Source organism: Passer montanus, unplaced genomic scaffold (assembly GCF_014805655.1).
Source record: "Passer montanus isolate IOZ18808 unplaced genomic scaffold, ASM1480565v1 scaffold20, whole genome shotgun sequence".
NCBI lineage: Eukaryota > Metazoa > Chordata > Aves > Passeriformes > Passeridae > Passer > Passer montanus.
In genome coordinates, this window is record NW_024366592.1 from 2189503 (window position 1) to 2207683 (window position 18181).

General features: G+C 42.0%; 1 protein-coding gene across 11 annotated transcripts in view; it reads right to left on the reverse strand.

The window, feature by feature from the left end:
* The window catches only part of CALD1 (caldesmon 1), a 215509-nt gene that overhangs the window by 80451 nt on the left and 116877 nt on the right, over positions 1–18181 (reverse strand). For 10 of the 11 annotated variants that reach the window (XM_039708124.1, XM_039708113.1, XM_039708116.1 and 7 more), the window contains one exon: positions 4152–4263. In XM_039708124.1, the coding sequence (XP_039564058.1) occupies positions 4152–4222 (71 nt within the window). In that variant the 5' untranslated portion in view covers positions 4223–4263. Of the gene's footprint in view, positions 1–4151; positions 4264–4953; positions 5244–18181 lie in introns of those variants that run through there. The other variant, XM_039708117.1, reaches the window with a different exon arrangement.

Below are 18181 nucleotides of genomic sequence, written 5' to 3' on the forward strand. Positions count from 1 at the left end.
TGATCTGGATAACCCCTTCTCTTTGTCATATTTTCACAACAGGGTAACCAGCTTCTCTCCTTCCCCATGATATGATCTGCAATCCCTTAGGGAAGAGCATGACACAGGGCAAAACTCTGGTTCAGATTGAAAGTTCAGCTTCAGCTAAATGGAGGCCAGCCTGACAGTGAGCCTAAACCTTCCTGAAGTCTGCAGTGGTGATGATGTGGCAAGGGAGCAGATTGGATCAGCTTCCTAGTATAATTTTTTAAAAAAGAAAAACAAACAAATAAAAAGGAGATACAAACACAACAACAGCCACAAATTAGACATGAAAATTCATTGCTGGTACAATGGCAAGTCAGCCACTTGTAAAATTGAGGCTTAAGTGCTAAATAGATTAATCTGAGAAATATTCTTTAGAGAGTTCAAGGGGCTTTTTTGCTCTCAGTTATGCTGAGATCAAGGAATTAGGTCCATTGTCATTACGAGAAGTATTTCACCTCAATTTTTCAGTGCAGCTGCAGCAGACTGAAGTGGACTAGCAAGATACTCAGAAAGCACCACCCCTGCAGACACACACAGACTCTACCCAGCTCCAGGCTGAATTCTTCCAGCATCAGTTACAACATCAAAATGACAAAACACGATGGCTTTGTTATTTTACTGCCTAGGAAGAGGCACAAAGCAGCAGGTGGTATTTGTTTTTTCCCTTGCTGCAAGAAGCCAGTCCCCTGTGCTCCAATTCCACATGTGATTCTTCCTGTCAGCTACGTGCAGCTCACTTCTGTGACAGCCCTGACACTCCAGCACAGAATGCACCCTGGGGCTGGGAAGGCAAAGCCTTCACCCAGCTCCTTCAGGGCTGCCACTGCCTCATGAACCAGCTGGCTAGACTAACTCAGGTAGGGCTTCACCCAAAGGCCACAGAAATCAGTGCAAAGCTTCCCACTGGCTCCAGGCTGGCACCTCAGGGCTTTATAAAACCCAGGCACAGCAGTCCCTCTGCCCCTGGGGAGCAGGACAAAGCCTCAGCTTTGCCATAGAGCAATTAAAGATGTAGCACATCCCATCACCCCAACAGCTGGAGGTTTTCCTTTTTTCCCCATTTTCCCTGACCAGTACAAATCAGATACAGAATGCTGCCAGACAGGCACAAGTTAACACTGCCATACTTTGTCCTGGGTTTTCCAGGCTGTGCCTGAAAAGTCTCCTTCCCCCTTGAGGTACCTGAGCTGCTGGGTCCCCACCAGGCTGAGCACTTGCAATAAATCTGACAGCCTGGGAGAAAGCTGGACAGAGTCCCATATGTCTGCTGTTGGAAACAAGTCCCCTAGACAGGTCTGCAGTGCTGCTCCAAACACATTGATAGGCCTCCAGAGATCCAGACAAATATAAATAGTAAAAAAAATAAATTTAAAAAAAAAAATCTGGCTGGGCAACATTTGTGGGTGAGCACAGTGAGCCTGTGGGGGGAATCTAGAATGTCTGGAGTACCTTGAAATTATAAGAATTTAAAATGTAAAAAACCCCTACTTTTTTTTTTAGTTGGTGTCAGTTTTTGCCTCTGCATGAACTACTAGCCACAGCATGTACCAGGGGTGAAATGCAATATTGGTCTTCGAGAGACAAAGTGAGTCCTCAGGATCAGTCCTAAGCATATGAACCCAGAATGGCAGGGCTACACAGCACAACAAATATTTCCAACAGATTCCTAATGGGAAAAAACCCCAAAACACAAAGCCTAACACCAGACCTCGAGGACTGAACTTACACAGAGCTTCTCCAAAGATTGAATAGCTGGACATCAGTGGCTCCAGCATCACAGACACGTGGGAATCTGACAGCTCGTGAGTCCCCACCACTCCTAACAGAGCCTCAGGCTCTGATGAAGGCATGACAACACCAAGCCACTTGGGCATGTGGTGCAGGAGTCCATGCTGCTACATTTTCACTCCTCAGTCTTTCTTGGGCACAGAATCCAGCTAGAAAAACAGGCTTCCAATGGACGTTTATCCCAGGAAAGGGCAAAATGCTGAGTTACAACACTGCTGATGGGCATGGCTGCTGGCATTTCTGGCTTTTCTGTTCCACTCAAACACTAAACAGTATATGGGAGACCTGGCAAGCATGTTACAGCCTACACAGATATCCATCTCTCCATCTCCCAGCAGAAATGCCTTCAACCAATGCTGGATTCCCCACAGCAAGGCCACAGCCCACTGATGGGAGGGCTGGGGAAACGGCCTCTGCCCAGAACTCATGAAGGAACATTTCCAGCCTCCGTGCTGCGCTTTAGGACTGCACAACCCGCTCCATAAAACACCTGAAAGTGCTCAGAGGCAAGTCTGGCAAGCAGATTCCTGCAGCTTATGACATGTGAACATGTTGTGGTCGTATTATTAAAGGCAAAGATGATCCCCAAATCCCCAAAAATCTGAATTCGCCAAAACCAATGCAGCATCACATATTCATTTGTTAATAACAGCCCCAGTGCTGCTGCCCTTCCCTCTGAGTGAGCCCTGCAATGGGGGCAGATGCTCAGCTCAGCTCCTGCCCCACTTTTCCCTCACTGGGGGAGGATTTGGGAGGTCCCAGCTCCCAGAGCCACATCCCAACTTGAGAATCAGGCTCTGTTATTGTTAAAGCAAACCAAAAATAAAAAGGCCAGACTAAATTATTTTTAAGATCCTGAGATTTTTAAAGCAGTCTTGTGACTTTTAAGGGGTCTGACTCATGGTTCTTGAATGCTTGAAGCTGGCAGCAGAAAAGGGAGTGCAGCAAGATTCAGCGTACAGTAATTTATTGTTGAAAGCCTTCAACTGTGTGGGAAAGGGCATGGAGCACATCTGCAGTGATTAGGGAGAAAAAGGGACAGAGGCTGCCACCAAGATACCCTCCCCCATGAAAGCACCACACTAGACCCCAACAAAGCACCCCAGACATGGAAAAGCCACTTCCCATTAGCAGGATGTGACATGGCACCCTGGATTTCACCTCAGATTTCAGCTTTCATTTTACACATGACGCCCTGGATTTCAGCTCCAGGGATGGCAAGGGCAGAGCCCACTATCCCCAACCCCCAGGGCTGTCCCTGCCTGCCCAAACCAGCCACACCACATGGCTGATGCCCAGGTTACCCCACAGCCTCTGAATCCTCAACAAGAGCCTGGAGGCCTTCAAAAAAAAGTGAAGTGGCATTTTTCTACAGAAACTCCCAAACTACAGCCCCTAACATCCTCCACAGAGGCCCAAGGCCTCTATTCCTAGCAAACTCCAAGGTCTCTTTCCTTTAACAGCTTTGCTCAAAGAAGAAGAAACAAAAATGAAGTCTCTTTTCAGAATTAAGTACATAAATGAGAAAAAAAATGTGCTTAAACCTAGCTTTTATTTTTTTAAATCAGTGCAGCGTTAATAAGCTAAATCAAATCTCTTTATCACTGAAGATATTTCAAAAATAAATGAAGCCTTTCTCCCTGCTTAGACCAGTGTAAATCATGAAATTTCATTAAAGTAAACAAAACTGTACAGGTGTGAAATGGGTTTAGTTAATGAAATGTCATTGCCAGTATTTTCATTATATTTCTTTCATAAATTGACATCATCATACCCACATCAAATTCTGCTCTCATTTCACCAAAGTAAATCTAGGACCACTGACAGCAAATGCTGCTCTTGCTACCCACATAAAGTGACTGTAAATGAGTAAAAAGCAACAGGCAGTACAAACACAACAGCAACTTCCCAGTAATGGCAGACAAGTCACACATGTGCTATACTACATATACCAAGTGTTGACCACCTTTCAATTTATATCTTACAACTTTACCTTTAGTACATATAATACTGATACATAAATATCTGGCAAACGCAATCCCTTCTGCACAGCACTCACACAGCATCTGAGGATGAGCTTTCCTTTCTATGACTTCACATGGCCATATTCCACCACCTTTGCTGTTTACATTTATCCATGTAGCAGAATAACTAGGAGCCAGATATTTACAACAGACTAAGGAAATTAGAAAATACACCCAACAACTTTAGATAAAACTGTTTTTTGGTGCATATTTTTAGCACGAGGAGTCTTTGGAACTTCAGGCAGAAATTCTCATAGCCACTGCTACTCAAAGGCCAGGCACCAGCACCCTTTTCCAGATGCAGTAACTCACCTCTCTGCTTCCAGGCGCATTTCCTCACGCTTTTGCCTCCTGAGCTCTCTGCGGCGTTCAAAGTCATCCATGGTGGGTGTTTAAGTGTTCCAAGCTCTGGGAAGATCCAAATCTAAGAGGGAAATGATCACTTAGATGAGAGTGAAAACACAAGGGATGCATCTAACCAACTGAGTCCATTTAGTTTTGTTTTGCTGTCTTAGCGTAGCTGTAACTATTTTCTTTTTCCATCAAAAAACTCAACTTCCCCAGTATTGTTGAGATAAACAAGATTAATGAAATGTCTTGTAGGATAAACATAGCCCGTGCCTGCGTTGAGTTTCCTAGTTAAAATTAAATCAACATGCTTCAAGTAAGGACTGTATACATCTGCTAGCCACAGACTAGCTATTTGTAACGTCACAGGTCTTTTCCACTAACAAAAGCAACAATTCAGCAGGATTTTTAACTTTCAGCTTCCAATTTTTCACCGCAAGCAATAAAAGCACTGCACAAGAGAGTTCTTATTTTCTTTAGCTGCACAGATAATTAAAGTTCTGCAGAAGTTTGTCCCCGTCCGGCTGTTCCCACCCCCACCTTCAGAAAAGCAGGAAAAAAAAAGCGAAGAGAAAATGAGCGAAGAAAGAAAAAGAAAAGAGAAAAGAGGGGTGAAAAAAGAGAACAAAAAGCGAAACAAGAAAAATAAGCAACTGCTTTTAGATACACTCAGGGGAAGTCAAGCTATGTAGAAAACCTACTCAAAAAACAAAGAGTAGCAATACTTTTTTTGTAGCTGAATCCACGCGTTTTGCCCGTGCCCTACCTTCTTCTTTATGATTTAGTCCATGAAGTATTTTCCCCTTTACAGTTCTTCATATACAAAGCCTTTCCAGCCTCGGTTTATATCCCATCAAGCCGACTATTACAGAATTCCCCTGCAGCCCCCAAACCAAAAATGACTACCAGAAAAGGGAAAGCTGTTCTCTTTTTGTCCCTGCTTTGTTTACAGAGCTGTCAGTGGTTAGTTAAACTCTGCCTGGAATCTGGCATTTAAGGCCTGCTCTAAGATTGCTTCCTGTGCAAGGCTGGAGGCCTCAGCTTCCTCTGCAATCCCAGCCCCGGCGCTGCACTCGCAGCATTTCCACCCCCCACGTCCCCCCCAAAATCCGCGTTTTCCCAGCCCGTCGCTCCGCGGCGAAATCCACCGCGCTAAAACTTCCAAAGGTGGCCCGGGAGCTGCTCACGGCTGGAGGCAAACCAAGCCAAGGTGCATTTGGGCATTATTTGAAGCGCTCTGTTTGCAGATGGAGATCTGTCTGGTGGCTTTATTTATGTTCCCGAGTGCCCTCCCCGTAAAATCACTGGCACCAGAAAAGCCTTGCATGGCTTCGGGGAATTCATGGCTTTTTCTGCCCCCTTTTTTGGATTAAAACACTGCTGAGGGCAGGGGTTTTGTGGAGGTTATTTTATTAGTTGACTTTCCCTGGGGGTATTTTTCTTTTTGATTTGTTCCCAGATTGGGGGATTTAAATTTTTGATGTTGTTGACATGATTTTCCTCGCATTTGTCTGGGGTTGTTTTGCAGAGATTCAAGGGAAAGATTAATTTTGCAAATCTGATAGAGACACTACAATTGCTGCCGCTTACCTTTTTTTAAATTCAGTTAGACCATGCATCTAAAAAACAAGCTGTAAAAAGATTTTTTGCCAATCTTGTGTTTACTCTTAGCACTAGGTACCCCTAGAAGAACCCAAAAAGGCAAATTTTCCATTTTTTCCCAAGAAGTGTTTCCATCTCAGCCCACGTGTGCAGCTAAATCTGGCCCCAGTTTCTTTACTAGAGGACTGTGACTTGTAGGGCTGATGTGGATCCCCCTGGCTGGGAGACAAGGATCAAAGGAGGAATGGCACGCTACAGAACAGGATCAAAGCAGCATGCTGGGTTTCTGTGCAATGACAGTGTCCTCAGGAATCAAAACTTTACCAGGCAGCAGCACTCTGTCTGTGGAGCACAGTCACCATCAGGGATTTAAACAGAGAGTTGGCTCTTAGGAATAGAGTTCACATGCTAGAAACAAGAATCCCAAAGCGTTTTCCTGCTTTGCCTCCCCAAAGCAGACGTGCTTTGATATCTGATTTATGTGCACCTTCATCACCTCCTACCCAGCCAGGCACATCCCTCTCTGCATCTTTCAAGGCACACTCTTTCCTTCTGAGCTGCTCAAGGCTCTGTGCACCAACATTACCCCCATGCCCTCTCATGGTCCTCGGCACCACCTCTCATCTCCAAAAGCTCGAGCTCTTCCTCACTGAGGAAGCCTGAGGAGGATAATAACAACAACCCAGATCTATTTCTGTTCTTCCTCCCCTCTTCTCCTTCCCAGGAGCACTGGGGAGATTGCCCAGCAGTGATAAGGAGTTCCCTGATGCAGCAAATTTTCCCCATCCCCAGGATACTTTTCTGACATGCAATGAAGATCAGATGGATGGATGTCTTGGGAGGATGTCAAGGGTTTATCCCAGGGTAGTGTCTCAAAGGACTGAGGCACAGCCACTGCATGACATTCAGAAAGCTTTAAATCCAAATCTCAAAACTCAGGAATTCACTTGGGAAATGGAGGTCAGGTCAGCAGTTTGACCTTTAGCTAGCAAAGCCATATTAGTGCAAAAAAGGAGTTATCAGCCAGAAGGTTCACTTGAAGAAGTGCTGTTCACTGTCTCCCCAGAAATGACAAGATGTCTTTCACCTCCGAGAACCACTTGACAATAACATCTAAAAATTCTTCCCATTTCCACAAAAACATGCAATATATAACACACATTTTTTATACATGGTATAAAAATCTAAGATTCTCAGAAGACTAAAAAATTGCTTTACTCATTGATGTAGGTATCAATTATTAGAAGTCTTTCCTACGAGCAGTTTTTTTGAGCGTGCACATTCTAATGCTTCTTTTTTAAGATTAAAACTATTCATGAGAAAAAACTTCCTGGGACAAAATGTAACACTCCACCCAGCTCCCCTCCAGGGCCTGCCTTCAAAACCACTTGGGAAAATGTCTCTCTGCATGACCTTCCAAAGTATGCAAAGACATTTCATTTTTCTCCTCTTTGATTGCATATTTATTTTCCTGTAACACTCATTTTGAATAAGTTGGTGTCAAACCAAAAAATGTTCATTTTGTGAAAAGAGGAAAACTATCCCAAGGAAACTGTTTTGAAAGCAATGTTCCATTCAACCTCAAAAAGAAAAATTCCCTAGTTTTACTTTAAATACAAAATTTTGGGGGTTCAAATTAAAATGGAAAATATTTTTATATGTCAATTCATTTTTTTTTCCAAATTATTTCCAGGTATGTTTTTCATCTAATTCACCTAGAAGACACCAATAAATTTTAAAGAAGCATAAAAATATATATATATATTTATTGAATAAATGTGGATGTCTGAAATTATTTGACCAGTTCTATTCCCCTGGCATCCACACCTATGTGCAAATTACTGGAACATGGGCTACTCTTAGAGTGTGAAAAGGTCCAACACTTACCATTTGGTTGTTTCTACTACAAAACAACACCCTCAGCATCTTTTCCGCTTCAACTCCAATTTGCAAGTGGACCAGGACTTATAAAAGTGAGAGACCCTGTGAGCAGTCGTGCATTTTGGGTCCATTTTGGTTCACCTTGGGTGCAGCCCTGGCTGGGCTCTCATGCTGCCCAAGGGGGATCCTTTGGGGAGATCCTTTTAATAAATCCCTGCTTTATTCTTTAACTCCATCCAGCCTCTGTTCCAGGGCAGCCCTCCCAAGGCATCAGCACAAGGCTCTGTGCTGGCCATGCCTGGTGACTGCATCCCACAAGCACATTCCAGCTTACTTCCCTCTTAGTACCACAGCAAATTTCCCAATTTCCTCATTTACCTGAAGGGAAGCAAGGGGATTTGGCCTAAGTTTCTTGGTAGCAAGAGAAATCTGCTGAATTTCCCATCGTATCTCAAGACCTCTACACCCTGTTCCTCAGGTGTGTCCCCCCCGTTTGTGATCTCAACAAGCCTCTCAGGATGGTGAATAAAGTGGGCTACCAGCACAGGCCCCTCCTGCACAATCCCAGTTTTCAGGATCTGGTACAAATTTCAGGGCCCTTCCAAGTCCAGCTACACAAACGTTTCCCATTGCCATGATTTGGCATGAGAGACATTTTGGGAAGGGATGCAAAGTTTTGCATCACTTCCCTAAATGTCTCTCATGCCAAACCATGACACCCATGTGCTTGCAATTAAACATTTGATTTTAAACATCTGACCTGTCCTCACTGCAGGATCAGGTGGTGACAGAAGTCCTAAGTCACTGCTGTCATTGCCCTCTGTATTTTTCTTAATACTACCACCAAAACCATCAAATTTCTCATTCAATTTTGACTTAAACCAAGACTGCATGCAGCTTTGTGACTTGCACCCTATTAATCCAAGTGTCCCATTTTCCCATTTGTGTCCACCTCAGGTGGCTCAAAGCCCTGGTGTCCAAGCATGGACCTTCCAAATGTCAGCAAAGGACTGGTCAGTGAGAAGCATAAAGGATATTTCACATTAGCTGGCTAAATGCCATGACACGTACTGTATCCCTAAGACTACCACTGCCCCTTTCTTTCTACCTCCTCCACCTCAGAAGTGAAAACATAACCTCTTCATTGCCCCTTTTGAAGCTAAAAGCAACTCGGCAAGCAACACTCATTGTCTAAATGTGACTTGTTTAATCTGGCACCCGTGAAATGCAGGTATGACAGGCATTCTACTGCAATATCTGGGAGAATTAGAGTTCCTCAATCTATCTTCAGTCAAAACAAATAAATGTGTTTTTTATTAAAATCTGTCAGAAAACATTTGGAAATTATTTTCATTGCTCCCCTATTAATTCTGCTTTAGAAACATTCAGTGCCACTTAGGTCTTTTAGAAATAAGCATGACTTCATTGAAATCAAAAGGTGGAGTTCAAAGGATTGGTTTCTCCTTTGTCACACCTCATGCATGCTCCTTCTTTAATCCAAAATGTTAGATGTCACTGGAATCATATATTACCAACAGTAAGGCTCCATAAATTCATTTTCAATGTTCCTTTAATGCAAAACCACATCTGCAATTGTTTCTGTAAATTTGGCCAAGCATTCATGTTGACTGCAGAAAATAAACTCTTGTACATATACATATATACACACATACCCACAAACCCCTATCAAGCAGCTTTATTCCTTCCCAAACAGAATAGCTCATTTGGGATTTGAGGCAAAATAAATATACTAAGTCACATGAACACAGTTTCATTCCAATGTAGCTGTTCCTTGTTTCATCTGACCATGCTTCTTAGGGCTTCCAAGGGCAATTCATCAATGGCAAACCAACCTTAGCATAAGAAAATCAAACTTTGGTGTTTTCTCAAAGTCCCTGGCAAACCAACCTTAGCATAAGAAAATCAAACTTATTTGATTTTCAGTTCTTCAAACATTTCACTTACAGTTACCTGAGTATTTCCAAACAACTGACTTTATGAGAAGAAGGCATGAATACAAAGAATTTTAACAAGGAAATCAAACCCCCCACCTAGTAAAATCTCTGGCTTTGGTATGAAGTACATTTTCCGTCTCATCTTCCATAGGAGTGAAAAAAGCTCATATACATTGGTGGGGCATGTGCAAACCTGATTAATAGATTAGTGAACACCTCTGTGGCATCCTGAGCAAAAATCTGCAGTGATTACAGAGAATAGAGATTGCCAGCTGGTGCTTTGCAAGCTACTGGTGGCCCACAGGACCAGGCCATGGTCCAGACCTTCAGCTGCAGTAGGTGCTGAGCAGGTTTCACCAGCCCTGCCTCCAGCACAGGCTACCAAAGTGTACACCACAAATATTCTGGAAGGTTCCAGGCCCTGTGACAGCTCCCACTGCTACAGAGCCCCAGGAAAATATTGACAGGCAGCTTTTTATAGAACTTTGCTCCTGCCAGAGTTCACTCCTTGGGTTGATGCCCTTTCAGGACTACCTAAAAACAGAGGCCAGACAAAATTAAGGGAATAAAAAGCGGTTATATTTACTGAAGGGCCTTCAGGTACATTTTGGGTAGATTAAGACCACCCAGGGGCTACACCCAAAAATGGATGACAGTTCACACATTTTCATACTTTTATAAATTGGGTCCATTTCCATAATCTTCCAGTTACAGCTTCAGTGAAGTAGTGAAGCCATTCACCCCAAGTCTGCTCCCTGCTCTCAACTCACTTTTGTTTACGTTTCTTGGGGGCTGACACAGTGAGGTGTCCTTGATTCCTGAGCCTAGATAGGAATTGTTTTGTATGACCAAAATGGGAGGACAGTAGCTAACACTCTGTATGGCGTTTAGGGCTATACACTAAATAATTGCAGGATTACAAATATATCAAAAATATAAAAGCCAAAATCCTAAGGCATCAGAGCGTGCTGCTAAAAGATCCATGGTCCATTTCTTGTATCCATGATTAATTCAGCACTGGGGCAGGAGCTGCACTGCCCCAGAGGTGCCAGCAAACATTGGTGCTGCTGCAGCAGCAGGAGCTCTCATCTCAGAGCCAGTCATTTGCAGTGGAAAGTCCCCATTTATCTTTACTCCCTTAGGCAGGCTGACTGGCATTTCCACTCCTCCTACTTCCTTCCTCTCCTTTCCTCTACTGCACATGGACTTAAGGGCCAGGCAGAGATTTCTCTTGACATTTGGATTTGCATGTACTGGTCCCACCCCTGATCTCTGTGACATTTGTCTATCATTTCCCATTAGCAGAAGGAGGAAGAAACAAGACATAGCTGGAAGCTGCTGGCACAGCCACTGGTTCTCATGGTAGGAGGATCGACCCTTGACTCTCCCCTCCAAGTGTCCTCTGAATTATTTCAAATATGCTGTCCCCAAAGATCAGAAGGTACTGAAATGTTATTCATATACAAGCTAGAGTCAAAATCTTGGTCCTGTTGGAATCCCTGGCACGCTTCCCAGAGACTTCAATCAGGACTGGATTCCACCCACACAGACCAGAATAATCTCATATGCACAATGAAAGTTCCATGGGCATACTCTGCATGCCAGAAGCTGGTGTAATCTCAGATTTTGCCAGTATAGGCTGCTTCATCCTCTTGTACCTTTGTGCACACACATGCAAATGCAGAATTGCTTTTACTCTTGCAATCCTTGTGGGAAATTAGTTATTTTCACATGTACCATCACCACTGAGGAAACACAGCCTTTTCTGTAGACACAAAGTGCAGTGAAAGCTTCACTGCCTTTTACCAATGTTTAACCATAAGCGAAAATGACCCAGGTAAGGACAATGAGGCAAAACAAAAAGAAATAGAAAGAATTTTGTAGTCCACAAAACTTTGTAAAAGTGCTTCATCCCCAAATGAGCTCTGACTCATGTTCACTTTTTCCTGCAATCAAACACTTGGAAGCAAGCTCAAGGGACATCATCCACTAGTTAACCCTTGCCTTTTATCTGCCTCTACCAGCAAAGATCTTCATTTTGCTAATTAATCACAAGATTAATGCACTTCTTGCCCTGTTAAATGACAATGCCAATTTCCCACCGATTTCTATTAAAAAAACCGCAGAGAATGGAAAAGAGTATCACACAGGCAGAAGCAGCTGCCCAGCTGCGGAGAAGCTTCACCAATACATTTTCTGAATGTATTTGTTTCCAAGCAGGTTTTACAAATGTTTCAGCATTCTATTTACACACTTTCTCTCTATCTCTCAGGTCTTGAATTAAAAGGCTGAGGCAATGCCATTAAAAATAATAAAATGTTTGAGCAAATCCTAAGGTGAGGTTCCAACAGCAATATTCCATCAGCCAGGCTTCAGACTCCACATGTTTTCTGGAACGCGTTTCAAAACAGAAAATCATGATACATTAAGCTACATAGTCAGTCATAAAACAGTAATAGAAAATAATATGAAGATACAATGCAGCCAGCTTACTGTGGCTTCACTTTTGTGTTTTCAACCCTTTTTCTTTTTGTACTAAAACACGCAGCTCTAGGATCAACTCTAATGAGTCTCTGTTGCTTGCTCTATTGAGCCAACACCAAGCAACAATACTAGGTTTTAGACATCATCCCTGCATTTTTAAAGAAAAAAGAAATATGACCAAAAAAACCACAACTGAAGTTCTTTGGTTTGCTTGACGAGTTTTCCCCTAAGAGACACTGAGTATTTTGAATTCAACCAGTTCCTTGGAAGAAATTAATTATAAATTTTCAAGGTGTTGTCAGTTGCTTCTAAACTTCAACTCACCTTCCCTCCCAATATCTTTACACTTACACCAAAAAACACGTGTCACCATGATGTACACACTGCAGCAGAAAGGCCAGTTGTTCCATGGCAGAACATCATGGAAATCTCTGGAATTGCAGCTGGCATGGATCCAGCTGCAGAAATTTCTGCTGGGCTTTTCCAGCTCACACTTCTGGGCATCTTGAAAAATGAGACCCAGATTGTTTCCTGCCAAGTAGGTCTATTAATTTATCTCTAATGAGCAACAATTCCATGTCATTTTGGTTGAAAGTTGAAGCAGGAGGTCAGTCCTGGCTTTAAAGAGGTAAAGCAGCGCAGCACAAACACAAAGCCTTTCAACATGACCATGCAAACAGGATATCACAAAATAGATGTATATCCCTCAAAGTCTACATCATACACCTCCACTACAAGCTGAGTTTAGATGAAAACAAGGAAACAATGTCACCAAAACCAGAAGACCCAACAGCAGTGAGGATTTGGCCTGGCTCAGAGTCAAATAAACAAGACAGGTGAGACCTGGCAGTGTCCTGTGTGCACACAGACACACAAAAATGCTTTGCATTAATGTGACAAAAGAAAGTTGCACTTGAGCACTGCATAATGCAAATTTTCAAATGGCTTAATCTATTTAGGAACAGTGCCTCAAATATCTGTGCGGTCCAGAGGCAAAAAAAACCCAACCAACCAAACCACCCATAAAAAAAATAGCTTGCACCCTTAAGGAGAACAAAGACAACAAAATCCATATTTGAAAATCATAAATAAACAGCCAGATTTTTCAATGCCTACCTGAACCAAATAAAACCTTTATAACTTGTAAATACTGACAAGTGTCACTTCAGATCCTGTTAAAGGTGTCTCTTAAACATAAAAGACAAGTTGCTCCCTAGTTAAATCCTTTCTCTCTTGCTTTTCCACTACTGAAGGTAATTGAAAACAGAAGACATGCATCTTGGTGCAGCCTAGCTTTTCAGGAACAGAAAGTGTAAATGTAATTATGTACATCACACTGCACATCAAGTTTGCTCTCAGTTGCACCCATCTACCTTCACACAAAGCCAATTAAAATCCAAATGCATCAACACTTAGAGTCATATGAAATAAATGAACCTATTAGGTGATACCATTTGCAAGGCACCCATAATAAAATCCACATAGAGATAGCACCAGTTTTCTTAGCCAGGGAGTGCTGCAGAAGACACAAATTCATAATGTGCAAACTTATAATGTTACTTCGAAGAAAATGGTGGCACAAAAATATTATAAAAACACTGCCCAAAGCGAGGTGCTGTACAGGGAATACATGTGATTTCCAAGTCTGAAGACTATGCACATACTTCAAAGAGGGCACACCCAGGGAACAGATCTGAATTTTTACTATCTTTGCTACTGCTTTAAGTCCATATTGTTTTGGTATTTATATTAAAAAGGAGACAGAAATATCCTTGGAGATGACTAAGCAGTTTCTTCATTTCTATTAAGTACCAGAAAGCAGCCTTGCCAATTTATCCATATTTGAGTTTCTACAGCTTAATATAAACTCACTTCCAAGAACTACATAGGTCTTCTTAAAGTATGTGCAGCAAGAAGTCAATGCTGTGCCAGCTGGCAGATTAAACAAGCCATTAAATAGGCTCCTACTGAATTTAAAGGATTGTTTTTCATCTTTTCCCTCTCTTCTCCTCCACATCCAGATGTATTATTTAGGGGATATTTTCCAGTACCGGTAGAAAAAGTCAAAGAAATGCCCTTGGCACATAATGAGTTTTCCCTCCAATGTGGTCTCCTGCTGCACTTGGAATTTATTCCATTACTGTATGGCTTGCAATGGTCCCAAAATATCTCTGACTATGTGAGAAGGTGGGGAAAATGTGTTTGGGGTAGGTATGATTCTTCATTTGAAAGCAGGGACAGTCTGGGGTGATGATTTCACTGGGACCATTGCTGTCCCAGTGTGTCATCCCACATCCCCCTGTGCAGGAGAGCAGTGCTGTTCCCTACACATTTATAGCTCAGAAAGGCACAGTCCACCAGGATCAAGAATAAAGCCACCAGCCTGTCCTTAGGCTGGCAGAGAGGCTCATTTCTCTGCAGTCCCTGCAGCACTTCAGTGATGAGAATTAAAAACCAGCTGTGGTAAAACCCTAGGCCATCATAGAACAGAGATCTTCAGCATTTCATTTTTCTCTCAGAGGTTCAGTCTTCAAGTTGTCTGATGTAGAAGAGGTTTTACAGCAACTTCTGTGAGCCAGAGGGAAGTTTGATAAGAGGATCCATGTTTACCCCTAAAAGAATTTCCTACCAGTGTCATTGGCGTAGAAACCAAGAAAAAAAAGAATAATAACTAAGAGAAACCTGCAACTGTCTATTCCAATAAGTACTTTCTCTTTCCTGACCAATGAGTGAAGCGTAAACTCCTGAGTTTTGTAAGAATGTATAAAAGCATGCATGCTATAATAAAAGAGGGTTTGAAGCCTTCTGAAAATGGGGTGTTGCTTTGTATTGTCTCCATCTTAACTATGACAATCTGAACTTCCTGATCCAGCAGGATTCAGAGGATCAGTGAGTCTAGAACAAACACAGATATTAAACCATCCCTGCTGTCATCTACAAAGAAAGAGGGGGAAAAAAAAGCTAAATAACATTATTTCAGATAAAAATGCCCATATTAAAGTTTTCCAGATAAAACATCCCAGAAGATCCAAGCTGCATCTGCCCCCTGTGGCCATTTCAGGCTGACTGGAACTACAGGCAACTGAAGGAGTAGCAGTGCCAGTCTTACAAAAACTGAAATTTCCAGGCCTCTCTCAGTATTTCAATTCCTGGGTAGTAAAAACAAGCTCAGCCCCATAAACTTGCTACTGAACAAGAAAACCAAGAAGGGCTCAAAACCAAGTACAGGCACACAGGCAGGGGCTGAGATAGCCAGCCCTGGAATTTGCCATGGCTTGGAGCATCTCCTTTCCCAGGGCAAGAAGCCCCTCCAGGCTGGTCCCACAAGGGGAGTGAAGCCCCACAGAACATCCTGGCACATGAAATCTCTTCAGCTTTTGGCTCCAGCAGGGTGTGATTTGCCAGAATTGTTCTGGGGGTCACAAACATTCCCTGCTCCCTTCCTTAGGGGTAGTTTGGTTATTAATTGCAAAAGCTGAAGTGTAAAAACCCGTGTTTTGCATGTATTCTTTGTTTCTAATCCCCAGTATCCGTAAGGGGACTCCCTCTCTTGGCTAGCAGTCGGGATCCATTAGACCTTTTATGATGATTCTTTCTGTTGTGCAGATATATGATGAATCTCAGATGTTTAAATAGCATATAACAGTGCTCCATTGACCTTGCTGAGTACAGTTGGAGGGGAAAAAAGGTAATTTTCCTCAAAGAAATGTTAAAAATGTGTCTCCACTATAGCACAGATGCAGAGGATAAAGAAACTCCAGAGGGATTAAAATATTTTAGATTAATTTGGAAGAAGGCCACATTGTGTAAAGCCTGGTTAGTTTGGGCCTTTCCAATTCCACGCCGTATAAACAAACCCATTTAAACTGCATTTGTTAGAAGGAATGTTTCAGAAAAAAAAAAATCCCCCAAAGCAGTTGTAACTCAAATGACCTCCAGTTCTGTATTCTCTCCTTACTGCCTAAAGAACAAACATATGTACAATATATTCTAGCCAGAGTTTGTGCAGTTGCTGCATGATTCATACTGCTTGAAAATTAAATCATTTAAGTAGAGGGATTCTGGCTCCCTCAAGCAAGGTTTTAAAAGTGAAGCAAGGTTAGTTTTGGAGCCAGCTTCCATGCTTTGAACAAGACCATTGCTTAGAGATTTTTGCTTAGGGCTGGGTGGAAGAAATTAAAAGATGAAAGTAAATTGAAAGCAAGAGATGGAAAGAAAGGGAAAAAGAGGGGGAAAGAAAAGAACCTGTTACATCATACAGATAGATAAGAATGAACCTAATGTTCAGCATGTCACTGACTGGCAGGAGCAAATCCTTAAATGTTTACTCACTTTCAAGGTCAAATTTTGCCTATTTTATTCCCACAGAACAGAGCTTTTGCTCCCTCCAAAGGGGAATATCAGACGCTAAATAACCATAACAAATAAAGATTTGCTGACCCTCACAAATTGAGACACAAATGAACATGAGGGTAGCAGTGCACCAGCCAGAGGGGTAACAAAATGAAACACACTTGAGTCATTTTGCATGATCAGCATCTTCAAAACAGTAGCATCTGTCAGCATCTTGGGGAGGAATATGGCAACTTGAAGCTCAGAACACTACAACTCAATAGTTAGAACTCAAAATGAAGGGGAAAAGTTGTTTTCATTAAAAGGAATGCATTTTCAGATGATAAAAAGATAAAATTAAATTCTGGGATTTGAGGGCTAGCATCCCTGCTCATATCTTACATCATGGCCATAAAACTCCACTGGGATGGTGGCTTCTGCAGCTATCACACAATTTTCTGGCTAAGATGCTACCTGTTTAAGCTCTCCATGTCATTTTTCCTCCTGGCTGTTTCTTCACATTTGTGATTAACACATTTCTCTAGCATCTCACACACATTTTCACTTTGGCTGCTTCTACAGCCAGCCCTGTGCTCCCATACTCAGCCTCCTTGCATGGATGGAAGGGATACATTAAGCTCTCCTTGGAGATACTCCAGGTTTGCAAGGATATAACCATAAGGAGAAAACTGGCTAAGGGGACTCTTACATCAACAAAAAATCAAGACAGAATGTGGAACTCCTTGTGGTTGGGTTTTGTTCTTCAAATGTCATGTATGGACCTTTGTTTGTTGACATACCACACTACACACTCATGAAAACAAGATGTTCTCTTGTCACTTAGACTATCATGGTAAGACATTTTAAATAAATACTTCACATAATTTCAGAAACAGATGTTAGACACTAAAATTGGATGTTTGCAATAGAAATGGCCAAGTCCTATTTAGTAGCGCTTGGAATTTTCTGTTTTATGCTTCATATTATCACCAGCAATGCATGAAAACTCAACAGCTATTACATCCTCAACTTTTCTTTTGAAATGTATTTATCCTTAAAATTTACTCCAAGAAGTTTACAAGTAGAAGTAAATATTTTTCAATACACTTAACTCTGCCCTTTCACTCATGTTCCTGCTGCAATTCTACATACATGTATTTTTTATTTTCTACATCTTCAGTAGGAGGTGGGTTTGTTTGCTCTACCATCTCTCACAGTGGCTAAGAAAGTGTGAAAGATATTCAGCTTACATTTTCCTTCTCTGGGCAGTTCTGGCCTCAATGTTACTCCTGGTTAAGTATTTGTGTACTAATAACATAACTCCATTGTAATATTGCCCCTTCCCTGTCTGATTCAAATGGAGTATACCTGGTACCTGTAGCAATAAATTTTGAAAAATTGCTGGCTTCTAGTCTGGTGGCAGAAGTAAGATCAATTTGATTTCTTCATAAATCCCATTGTTTCTGTTTATGGCCCTGCTACAGCCAAATTTCTGTGGCCTGAGTTAGCCAGGGTCAGTGTGGTGTAAAGGTCAGAGATAAGCAGGGACACAGATGTACAGTGACATCTCAGTTAGTGCTCATTGTTACTTTTTCTAGAGACTACATAGACCTTTTATGGAATAAAATGCCCTGAAAATTCTGGTAAAAAAAAAAAGAGATCAATTAATAAAAACTATTTCAATTAAATTTTATGTTGAGATTTGTAGACTTTCCTCAGGTTTTGCCGTTTGGGATTTTC